This window comes from Manis pentadactyla, chromosome 7, assembly GCF_030020395.1.
Source record: "Manis pentadactyla isolate mManPen7 chromosome 7, mManPen7.hap1, whole genome shotgun sequence".
NCBI classification, from domain to species: domain Eukaryota; kingdom Metazoa; phylum Chordata; class Mammalia; order Pholidota; family Manidae; genus Manis; species Manis pentadactyla.
The window spans coordinates 33,899,801-33,911,897 of NC_080025.1; the positions used below are offsets into that span (position 1 = coordinate 33,899,801).

Here is a 12,097-nt window from a genome sequence, read left to right on the forward strand (position 1 = left end):
CCACACTGGTGACCTCCGCCCAGCCCTCGGGCTCCCCGCCAAGCCCCACCCCCTCCTGGCCCCCGCGGTGCCAGCCCGCCTCCTGCTCCTGAGAGCTGAAGGACGGGGGTCCCCAAGGCTCACTTTGGCTCCTTGCCCCAAGCCCTCCCGCCCTCCTCCCGTCCACGCTGGGGAGCAGGTGCCCCTTCTTTGCCCGAGCCTTCGTCTGTCCTGGTTGCCCACCCCTCTCTTTCTCATTCCATGCAGGTATCCGCATTATCTGTTTCTGTTTCTGTCTTCCTCTCAGCATATGAAGGGGTTGTTTCTTTACCCCCGGGTGTTTTTTTTTTTGTTTTTTTTTTAAAGAGAACACACTTCAGTCCGTGCCTCCGCTTCTCCGCTGTTCTGTTGCATTGGGTCCCTCCTCCGGGCCGCGCGTCTTCAGGAGGGTTGCAGAGGGGGCTCTGGTTTCTCCTGGGCTTGCCTTCTCTGGTGGGAGCAGTAGTGGGTGGTGAGCAGACACATTCAGACGACGTGCCATGAAAACATGGAAACGGTCACTAGGGAGGCGGCAGAGAGAGAGCCTTGGGGAGGCCTCTTCGAGGGGGTGGCTCTCGTGTTGCAGCCCAGAAGGTGAGAAGGGTCTAGCGGTCCAGGACCTGGTACCCAGGCAGGAAGCATCCCAGGCAGAGGGGAAAGAAAACGCAGAGGCCCTGAGGCAGAAACTCGGCAGCTTCAAGGCACTGAAAGAAAAATACTCCCTTCCCTGCACTCCCTCCTGCCACTTGTTCTCATCATCTTTCGCATCTGCTCGTGTCCCTGTCACTTCTCTGAAACCAGTACTGGTCAGGCTACCGGGGGTGTCCTACTTCATCCAGTGGGCCATTGCGTCCCCAACCCCATTCGCCTTGCTGTGACACTGGCGCTGCTGAGTGACGCCTGTGTCCCCGGGGCCCCCGCTGCCCCCTGTGGACTTGTCTCCATGCGACTCACCTGCCCGTCTCCTTGGCTGATCACGTGCTCTGCCCTGCAGGGTGGGTGCCCCAGGCGCCCCCCGGCTCCCTCTTCTGCAGATTCCTGGCCGGGCGAGCCCCCCAGCCTCAGCGCCCTGCCGGGGGTCCTGACTGCTTACCTATCCGCCGAGCTCACACCTGCTCTGGCGGCCCCTCCAGCCAGTGCGCCCGAGCCCACCTCCCCCGACCCCTTTCCCACACACTGCATTTCTCCACCACTGCCGTCCCTTCTTCTAACCAAGTGCGCTCTAGTTTTTCCACTTTACCTCTCCACTGCCGCTGGGCTCTTTGGCCTTTGTCTTTTCTTGCGGAATCCTGGTGCTCACCCCTCGGTGCTCTCCGATCTAACGCCCTGCCGCCCATCCACGGCCCCACGGGGCGGGCGTGAGCACCATCTGGTGGCCCCCGTTGAAGGCCAGCGGCGCTGCCCTGCGCTCCGAGACTTGGGGGCCCGCGGGGCGAGGCCACCTGACTTGCCACCTTTATCTCCAACACCACGTTTTGTACCGCAGCTTCGCTGAACTGCCTCGGGTCGGATCCTGTTTGTTTCGTTTTTTTCACCGTCTTGGCTTATGCTGTTATGTTTTGGAGACGCCCTCTCTGGTGTTATAGCCTTGGTAAACACCCACTCAGCCTCTGGTTCCCGTGAAGTAGCTTCTGCCGGACTGGCCGCGTGCCCCAGCAGGTGGGCCCCTCCTCCTGTTGGCTCGCGCCTCGGGCAGGCTCCTTGGGTGATCGTCGTCTCTTTATGCCGGGTCTGCTCACCCATCCGCCTGTCTCTAGAACGGGGTTTCTCAGGACTCTGTGTCTTTATCATGTTCATCTGAATATCTCTAATACAGAACACAACCCACGGTCAATCATGCCCGTAGGAAAGATCAGTAAGGGCAAAGATAACCATGTCCACGCTGTGTGACTGAATCACAGGAGGCCGGCGGGCCGCCTGGTGAGGATCCCAGCCCACCGCCGCGTCACAGTCGTGACATGACTTTGCTTCCTGTTTATTGTCAAATGTCCGACGGGCTTCATGAAGCGATAGGCAGGTTGTAGTTTTGTGGGGGAAGGGAGGAGTGGCTCTGAAAATAAGGTCAAATGTTACTACCAGTGATTAAGTACGGAGGGCTCTCAGGGAGTGAGGTCTTAGGAATTCCTGATAGATGAAGAACCAGGTGTTGAATTTGTCTGCCTGGATCTGTGACAAAAACAAATACACACCAAGTGCAAATAAAGGCAATTCATGAATTGCTTTGGCAAGGACATCAGTCAGTGTGACCATTTCTTATCAAGTAAAAGGAATGTGTAGTGGGAGTTGAAAACAGGGATAAACTTGAGTCAGGACATGTCCTGAAGTTGCTGTGAACTGCTGCACTGTGATGCAGGAGAAAGCAAGGTGTATACAGGCATTTCCATAACCTGGCAGGTGAGAAAAAACCTTGAAATGGGTACTTTTAGTGTTTTTATGGGGAAAATCATTTACATTTATGGTATCTGAGTATTTCTGGATTATGGCAGTCTCAGAACATCCCTTTCATAAATGTCAGATGCCTATTACATTCCCTAATAGAGCTGAGAACAGATGGCACTGTATGTCTCATTTATCACACGTGGCCTGAAACGAGATATTCTATTTAAGCAGAATTTTCTAGGTGCCTGAAGCACCAGAATAGTTAAAAACTACTCTTGTGGAGTAAAACCTTTCTGTTTCTCTTTTTGAACAGAGTAAGGAGAATATGCTCTTATAGTGTAACAGAGTAAATGATGTCTTTAAAGGCAATTGCCATGGGTGCAGTGTTTTTTCTTTACATTAAATGATTTGAAACATTTAAAATTAAAAAAAAAATTCTTCATCCTCCTCTGCTGTCAGGAGGTGACCTGTCACCATTTACTACTGTCAGCGTTTCTGCCTGTTACAGACCTTCTCTTCCCATTTTCTTTGCTTTTTTTCTTGTTAGAGTTCTTTTTTATGAAAACCACCCCTTACAAAATTTTCTATTTTTATTGTGTTGTAGATTATGATTTCAGGTGATAGTTATTTTTTTCAGGTGAAATGACTTTTTTGTAAATTAAAGTGTCATTGATACACAGTGTTATGTTGGTTTCAAATACACAGCACAGTGGTTCAACATGCACCCATGTTATCAAGTCCTCACCCTTTGCAGTGCGGTCACTGTCCATTGACGTAGTAAGATGTGACGGAATCATTAACTGTTTTCTCCATGCTGTACTACCATCCCTGTGACCAACCCATACTGTGATTGCAAATTATTGTGCCCCTTTATCCCCTCCCCCTCCCCCCCCACCTTCCCCAATTCCTCCCCTTTGGTAACCACTAGTCCCTTCTTGGAGTCTGTGAGTCTGCTGCTGTTTTGTTCCTTCAGTTTTGCTTTGTTGTTATCCTCCACAGATGAGTGAAATCATTTGATACTTGTCTTTCTCCACCTGGCTTACTTCACTGAGCATAATACCCTCTAGCTCCATCCATGTTGCTGCAAATGGTAGGATTTGTTTTCTTATGGTTGAATAATATTCCATTGTGTGTATGTACCACCTCTTCTTTATCCATTCATCTACTGATGGACACTTAGGTTGCTTCCATTTCTTGGCTATTGTAAATAGTGCTGTGATAAACATAGGGGTGCATAAGTCTTTTTGAATCAGGGATCTTGTCAAGTGAAATGACTTTTTAAAATTGGAGTATAGTTGATATACAATATTGCATTGGTTTCAGTTGTACATACATTACATACATTAGGAAATGCTCACTGTGATAGGTGTGGTTCCTGTCTATCACCATACAAAGTTATGACAATAGTATTGGCTATATTCCCTATGCTGTACCTTCATCCCTGTAACTTATTTATTTTATAACTGGAATTTTGTATTTCTTGATCCCCTTCACCTATTTACCCATCCCTCTACACCCATCCCTTATGGCAACCACCAGTCTGTTCTCTGTGTTTTTTAGTCTGTTTCTGTTTGTTTGTTCATTTGTTTTGTTTTTAGATTCCTCATATGAGTGAAATCATATGGTATTTGTCTTTCTCTGACTTCACTTAGCTGATGATTGTTATTTAACAGCTGTCACAGCTGTGTGTTAAAGTCAAAGAAAATCTCTGAAGGTAGATGTGAGGATGGTCTGTGGGTAAGTGAGTTAAGAACAGTGGTTTTACTGCAGACTTTATATGGTTTATTCTGAGTCTGTTTTTACATTCCTGCTTTAATACACTCTGAGCTGCTATTGTTTCATATGAAAAGTGACCTCTAGGGAGGAAAGCCTTGCACAGGGGTACATTCCTGTCAGAGGCTGCCAATTTTGGTTATTGTAGGCAAATCAACTTCTCTGGTCTCGGTTTGCTTGTCTGTAAAATGGGGAGGCTGGACGGGATGGCCTCTAGAGTCCTGTCATGTTCTCATGTGTCAAAAAGTAGTTCAGCAGAGGGGAGTTTGAAAGTTCTAAGACCAAAGTGTCTGGAGGATTGAATGACCCCTGTGGACTGAGAATGTCATGGGTGTCTTCCAGGGGGAGGTTCAGATTAAGAAAGGGCAAAAGGGGAAAGGTAGGCTGATGGGGAAGTGGGTCTTGAAAGTACAAGGCCTTTTCAGAGGAAAGCAGTTACTGTGTAAAATATAGATAACAAAAAATTTACCGTTTGAACCATTTTAAAGTGTACAGTCCAGTGACATTAAGTACATTCATACTGTTATGAACCATCACCACTGCCCATTTCTAGAACTTTTTGATCATGTCAAACAGAAACTCTGTACCCATTAAACACTCACTCCCCATTCCCTGCTCCCCAAGCCCTTGAGAGCCCCCGATCTACTTTCTGTCTCTCTGAATTTGACTCTACACCCCTCACGGAAGCACAGCCAAACAGTTTTTGTCCTTTGGTGCCTGGATTATTTCACTGAGCACATGTTTTTAAGGTTCCTTCATGCTGTAGCAGGTGTCAGAATTTCCTTCCTTTTTAAGGCCGAGTAATATTCCATTGCATGGATGTATAGATCACACTTTATCCATCCATCTGTGGATGGAGGTTTGGATTGTTTCCATCTTTCAGCTGTTTTGAGGAACGCTAGTATGAATATGTGTGCACATGTACCTTTTGAAGTCTCTGATTTCATTTCTTTTGGGTGCATATCCAGAAGTGGAATTGCTGGATCATTTGATTCTGTTCAACTTTTTGAGGAACTGCCAAACTGTTTCCCACAGGATATTGTCCATTCCCACCAGCCCTGAAGGGGGCCTCGCTGTTTCTCCAAAGGGGAGAGTAGTTGTACGTGCTCAATACAAACCAGCCTCACTGGTGCCCAGATTTCCCATGAAGCAGGGGCAAGACCCACAGTTAGGACAGCAGATGGGGGGCAGGTTCTGGAGGGTTTTGAAGGCTTGGCCATGGTATTGGTAGTGTATTCTGCAGTCCGTGGGCAGTTGGTGGCAGCTTCTGTTGAGGGAGGGATGCAGGATGAGAGCTACTGTAGGAAGGCCGTGGGCCGGAGGATGTGTGCAGGGTGGACTGGGCCCTGGAAGCGGGGTGTGGCTTGGCAGAGGGCTGAAGTTATCCAGCTGGGAGACTGAGGTGCCATACCGGCAGGTAGGAAAGGTGGGGATGAAAGTGGATGCCTTCTGGGATCAGCGGGACTGCACCAGCCACCACCTGTGTACATTCATGTCGAGTGAGGGTGATGAGTGATACCTCCCCGACCTTCAGCATCTTGAATTCTGAGGTCCTAAGTTGAAGACAGGATGTAGGGAGGGGGCCTGCACCTGGGGAGCTCCTTGCCTACTGAAGGAGCAGACGTTTCCAGCAGGCCGTGGAGCTGTATCTGGGACACTTGGAGGCATCCCCCGCTTCGAGCCTGGCCCCTTGCATAGGATGAGGTGAGGGCATTAGGCTGCTTGTGCGGGGAGTGGAATCACCAGACTGAGAGTGAGCTCAGCACTGATGAAGAGACAAAAGGGAAAGGACAGGGCCAGTTCGGGTGCCTGAGCTCGTTCCAAAGTTCTTCCTTTGGTCTTTAATTTGCACTGTGCATCCAAACAGTAGTGTCCCGTGCAACCCTGCTTTGCTTTGTGTTTCTCATTGTACCTGCCAGCCTAGTGGCTGCAAAAGCACTCTTGCCTTGGAATAACCCCAACCCCTTTGGCTTTCAGCCCCTCTGTGTTTCCACAACTGAAGATTTCCAGGAGGCACAAAGATCCACTTAGATGTTGTGCTTCGTGTTAGGAGATGGTGCTCTCTGTATGCAGGTGTGGGAGGGTGTGCCTAGGGCGTGGTGGGCTGGGTGTGGGGTTTTAGTAGACATAGGTTGCAAGACAGTTTTAAGTAACTTATTTAAAACAGATGAAATTAAGGGACCTGCAATCAGATTTGTAAGGCATAATTAACTTGATAAGGCCGAATATGGGGAAATAATGTGAAAAGTTGTTGTAACAACTTTTTCAAGGTCTAGGGTGGACAAGGCAATGAATATACAGATAAAGTCACCGTGCCCAAGATCAGCCTGGCTGTCCTGCCTCCCTGAGAGGAAGGGGCTGCACTGGAAGCCAGCGATCTGCCTGCCGGCCGATGCCCGCAAAGGTGTTCTTAAATGTTGTAGGAATCATTATAAGAATTATTGCATTCTCTGGTATTTTATAAATAGAGGTCCATCCCTTGAGATGGGTTTCTGTCTATTTCTACCTGTATTTTCTGATCTGTAGATTCAGATCTTAAAAAGTTAGTGATTCTTATCCTGGTGCTGAGAAAGAAAATGACTCAATTCAAAAAACAATCTGCAGCCCACGTACATTTTTACCTGCATGTTAAACTGTCAGCAGCCTTTTGCACATTTACTGCTGTGTCGAGACGGTGCACCCGCCGGCACCGAGCAGCAGAAGCATGGCTTTGCGGAGATGCTCTGTTACCAAGCGCACCTCCTCCTCACTCAGCTCAGCTTGGGCCCTGGGAGCTGGGGGTTCACACAGCTGCTGTAGACAGTCTTAGAGGTGGGAAGGGCCTGTTTCCTCTCTGAGTACTAATTGCTTGAAAGAATTAACAGACTTTGAAAGGAACCACTTCACATTTTCAAAGAAGGCCTTTGAGCTTCCTCAGAAATGAACCTTCTTTTTCTTCCACGGAGAGTCCCTGCAGGGACGCTGAATCCTGTTCCGACATGAGCTCAGCTTCCCTGACTTTAAGGTCCTGCACAGTATGCCCTGTTAGCCCAGAATCAATGAAGTCTTCAGAAGGGAACTCAGGCCTTGTGCCTCTATGCCTGGGCCCGTAAGTCACCTGCACTGGCTGCCAGCGGGCTGCATGCTCAGAACCAGCAGGCAGCCCCATGGGACAGCTGAGACATGCAGCTCCCTTGGCCGTCTGCCTGGCCGAACTCCTCTCTCTGCAACTGATGGATGTAAACTTTGAACAGGATCAAAGAGGCCGTGAAAGCAGCTGTAGGCTCCCAGGCAAAGGACAGAGAAGAGAACCTGGTGGTGTTTGTGAGGAAGTCCTGTAGTTACAGGGAGGGCAAGGAAGAAAGGAGAAGAGTGGTTTGAGAGAGGCCTTGAGCTCTGGAACTGACCCTGGGCAGGTCCTTGCTGGAGATTAACTTTAGGAGCTGCTCAGAGGCTGGCAGGTTCCTCCTAGCTGACCTGGGGAGTAAGAGGAAGGAAGAGACGTGGAATGGAAAACATGGCAAATCGAAGATAAAAGTGAAAGAGCTTATCTGGTGATTTGTTGAATTTATGGGGCTTTTCTCTGACTGTAGAAAAAACACCCACAGTGCCCGTGACATTTGAAGGAAGTGGGACTCAGGCACCAGGGACACATCTGCTCCTTAGATAGAGAAAACTCTGTCAGCTCGGGCCCTGGGGAGGCGCATCCCGAGCTGAGGTGCTGGCTCCCGCCTGCAGCCCGACAGGTGCGACCGTGTGGAGTTTCAGTGGCAGTGAGGAGGCGGAGCAGTTGGGGGTCCGTCAACGAACCTCCCGATAGTCTGCTCTGAGGCCCTGAGCTGTACTGCTCATCAGAGGTGAGAAAGATGACGTGTGATCAAATAACATGTGTGCCTGCCACTGTGCTGGGTACTTGGTGTGTTGTTTGATGCTTCCAGAAGGTTCCAGAGGGCCACATGACCCATGGGACTGGCCCTGAGCCACTCCAAATAGGAGTCACTATGGTCAGATCATCTGAAATGGCTATCATTTCTAAGAGATAATTTCAACACACCTTTTAAGCTAAATAAATATAACAATTATAATATATACCTGATCATATTGCAGAAAATGTGGGTAATAGCAGAAAAGAAAAAAAACCACATAATTCCACTCCCCACCACAGCCAGTCTTATTTTGGCATGTTTCTTTACAGTCCTTCTTTTAATGCCTCTGAATAGTGTAAATACAGTTTTATATTTAACATTATAAACTTTTCCCCATGTTTTTATGAAATCTTTATAACTGTGATTTTTAAATTGATGGTATTTTGATTTCTATGGAATTTTTTTCAAGTGGGAAGATTTTGAGTTTTTTCATAATTATTAAGTGTAGAGATCTAACCTTAATTTAAAAAAAAACATATTTTGTGCTAGATCTTGACTATTATAAAAAAGCACTCAGAAGCCAAGGTTAACTTTAAAACTCTTTCCTTGTGTTTCTTTTAACAGGGATCTACCGCACAGAGAAGGATAAAGGCACTTTGTATGAACTGACGTTCAGAGGGGACCAGAAGCACGAATTCAGACGGCTTGTCTTGTTTCGACCATTTGGCCCCATCATGAAAGTAAAGAAAGAAAGACTCAACATGGCCCACACGCTTATCAATGTCATCGTGCCGCTGGCAAGGAGGGTGGGCAAGTTCCGGCAGTTCATGCAGAATTTCAGGTTTGTTGTTAGCCGGTGTTTATCTTCCGCAGTGCGGTGTGTGTTCCGTGCTGATACCATTTCCCATCATCTCCCTCATTTCCCCTGCCAGGAACAAAGGCCCCTTTCCTTTGTGTTCAGCTCCGGGTTTCTTTGTGTAGAGTTTATCATTTGTATTTGCCTTTCTCTAAAGCAATTAGAAAACTGCCAGGTAAGCAGATTTACCTTCAGAAGTGAAAATGGGGGTGGGCTGGCATCTCATGGATCTGAAGGTGGCCCAGTGCCCCCTGTGCTCCCTTCTGACTTGAGTTTGGGCTCAGGTTTGGGGACAGCAGGGAACGTGCTACTCCACCACAGCAGCGGGCCCTCTCCAGGCTCCAGGGCGGGCCCGGCTGGCCGGGTGCTGGGGCTGCCGGGTGAGCTCCTTCGCTGGCCTTCACTGCCCTTCGCTGCCCTTCACTGCGCAGATCTGGCAGAGGCCCAGACGGGGTCAATCAGCTGCTGTTTCTTACTCTGACCTGCATTTCCTCAGAGATGAAATTCGGAATTATGCCAGGCAGTTTCCAAGCTCTCGTATTTGAGCTGCTGAGGGAGACTAACAGGGTTTTGTTTTTACAGGCATGAGGTAGCTGTCCGTGGGTCCGAGTGCCTACCATGCCATGTTGGTGCTCTGATGGCCAACGCGCACATACTAGTTGAGGTCAAGCAGCTTACCTAGCCAGCTTATTTTAAAGATAGAAAGTCATGTATCCAGAGATAAATTGGAATACCAAACTTACTTTTGATCTTATTAAATTCACATTATTAAGCGGCAGTAAGCTCAGTATAAGAGTGTGGCTGATGCTTCCTCTAATTCTGGATAATGAAAGCCTTCTTTGTAAAAATTTTTACAGTTGAAGAATTACACTTTTCTTGTTTGGTTTTAAGGTCAGGATCTAGTGGTCCTGGCTGTCTTCTGCTCTGATCCTCCCTTGATTTGGAATCCCTCAGGTGGAGCCCTCACGTCTGTCCCCTGTGCTGTGTGTGCATGTGCGCATGTGCACGTGTGTGTGTGTACACCAGGCAACTACCTACTTACCTCACAGGGCAGGCTCTGGGCAGGGAGCGCACCATGCCTGGGCCCTGAGGATGCCTCCCTGTCATCTCCCCCGTGTGCCTAGTGCTAGGTCTGAAGGAAGGACTGAGCAAATCCATTCGCTCTTAGCCTGCATCGTCGCCTTCCAGCATCTGAAGAATGCTGCCACTACCCCCTTTGTCTTTCGTCCCCAGGTTCAGGAGTTGTGCCCCTGACTATGAAATTATGGAGAGTAGGATGGGCTGATCTTCGCAGTTGTGCCCAGTTTGTAGAGCAACCCCTTGGGCACAGCCACTTGCCTGTGGGCTTTCCCTCTGGCTCTGGAGTGTCTGCAGCTCCAGCTTCCTCTTGGCCACCCTCTGGTGTCCCGTGTCCTCTGCCTGTTGTCTTGTTGGAATGGCAGTGCTGTGCGCTGACTAAGCCTTCCTCCTAAGAAGGACCGATCCTGTGGTTGGCGCTGGGTAGTAAGTTGAGCCACTACTAGCAGCAGCTGGTGAGCCCGTTTCTAGGACTGCTGTGTGGGAAGTCCCTTTGTCTGGGAAGCTGCCTACAGCTAGCCGAGCAAAGGGCCCTGAGATTTGCTTCCAAACACAGGCCAGTTCCTGAGTGTGCTGGGCTTCTGAGGTGGTGCTTGCCCTAAGGTGAGTCATGCTTCCCCTAAGGTAAGGTGTGCTTACACTAAGGTGAGGTGTGCTTGCACTAATGTAAGGTGTGTTTGCCCTAAGGTACAGTGTGCTTGCCCTGAGGTAAGATCTGTTTGCCCTAAGGTACAGTGTGTTTGCACTGAGGTAAGGTGTGTTTGCCCTAAGGTACAGTGTGCTTGCGCTAAGGTAAAGTGTGTTTGCCCTAGGGTACAGCGTGCTTGCCCTAAGGTGAGGTGTGCTTGCCCTAAGTTAAGGTGTGCTTTCCCTAAGGTACAGTATGCATGCACTAAGGTAAGGTGTGCTTGCACTAAGGAAAGGTGTGTTTGCCCTAAGGTACAGTATGCTTGCCCTAAGGAAAGGTGTGTTTGCCCTAAGGTAAGGTGTGCTTGCCCTAAGGTAAGGTGTGCTTGCCCTAAGGTACAGTATGCTTGCCCTAAGGAAAGGTGTGTTTGCCCTAAGGTAAGGTGTGCTTGCCCTAAGGTATGGTGTGCTTGCCCTAAGGTACAGTATGCTTGCACTAAGGTAAGGTGTGCTTGCACTAAGGAAAGGTGTGTTTGCCCTAAAGTAAGGTGTGCTTGCACTAAGATAAGGTGTGCTTGCCCTAAGGTACAGTATGCTTGCACTAAGGTAAGGTGTGCTTGCCCTAAGGTACAGTATGCTAGCACTAAGGAAAGCTGTGCTTGCGCTAAGGTACAGTGTGTTTGCACTAAGGTAAGGTGTGTTTGCCCTAAGGTACAGTGTGCTTGCACTAAGGTAAAGTGTGTTTGCCCTAGGGTACTGTATGCTTGCCCTAAGGTGAGGTGTGCTTGCCCTAAGGTAAGGTGTGTTTGCCCTAAGATGAGGTGTGCTTGCACTAAGGTACAGTATGCTTGCCCTAAGGAAAGGTGTGTTTGCCCTAAGGTACAGTGTGCTTGCCCTGAGGTAAGATCTGTTTGCCCTAAGGTACAGTGTGTTTGCACTGAGGTAAGGTGTGTTTGCCCTAAGGTACAGCGTGCTTGCCCTAAGGTGAGGTGTGCTTACCCTAAGGTACAGTATGCATGCACTGAGGTAAGGTGTGCTTGCCCTAAGGAAAGGTGTGTTTGCCCTAAGGTAAGGTGTGCTTGCACTAAGGAAAGGTGTGCTTGCCCTAAGGTACAGTGTGCTTGCACTAAGGTAAGGTGTGTTTGCCCTAAGGTAAGGTGTGCTTGTCCTAAGGTACAGTATGTTTGCACTAAGGTAAGGTGTGCTTGTACTAAGGAAAGGTGTGTTTGCCCTAAGGTACAGTGTGCTTGCACTAAGGTAAAGTGTGTTTGCCCTAGGGTACTGTATGCTTGCCCTAAGGTGAGGTGTGCTTGCCCTAAGGTAAGGTGTGCTTGCCCTAAGGTACAGTATGCTTGCACTAAGGTAAGGTGTGCTTGCCCTAAGGAAAGGTGTGTTTGCCCTAAGGTACAGTATTCTTGCCCTAAGGAAAGGTGTGTTTGCCCTAAGGTACAGTATGCTTGCCCTAAGGAAAGGTGTGTTTGCCCTAAGGTAAGGTGTGCTTGCCCTAAGGTACAGTATGCTT

The 12,097-nt window shown here is 48.8% G+C and overlaps 1 protein-coding gene across 10 annotated transcripts in view; it reads left to right on the plus strand.

Moving 5' to 3' along the window:
* CSGALNACT1 (chondroitin sulfate N-acetylgalactosaminyltransferase 1) overlaps positions 1 to 12,097 on the plus strand; it is a 350,833-nt gene that overhangs the window by 297,768 nt on the left and 40,968 nt on the right. For all 10 annotated transcript variants that reach the window (XM_057505244.1, XM_057505246.1, XM_057505249.1 and 7 more), the window contains one exon: positions 8,640 to 8,856. In XM_057505244.1, coding sequence (XP_057361227.1) covers positions 8,640 to 8,856 — 217 coding nt within the window. The remainder of the gene's footprint in view (positions 1 to 8,639; positions 8,857 to 12,097) is intronic.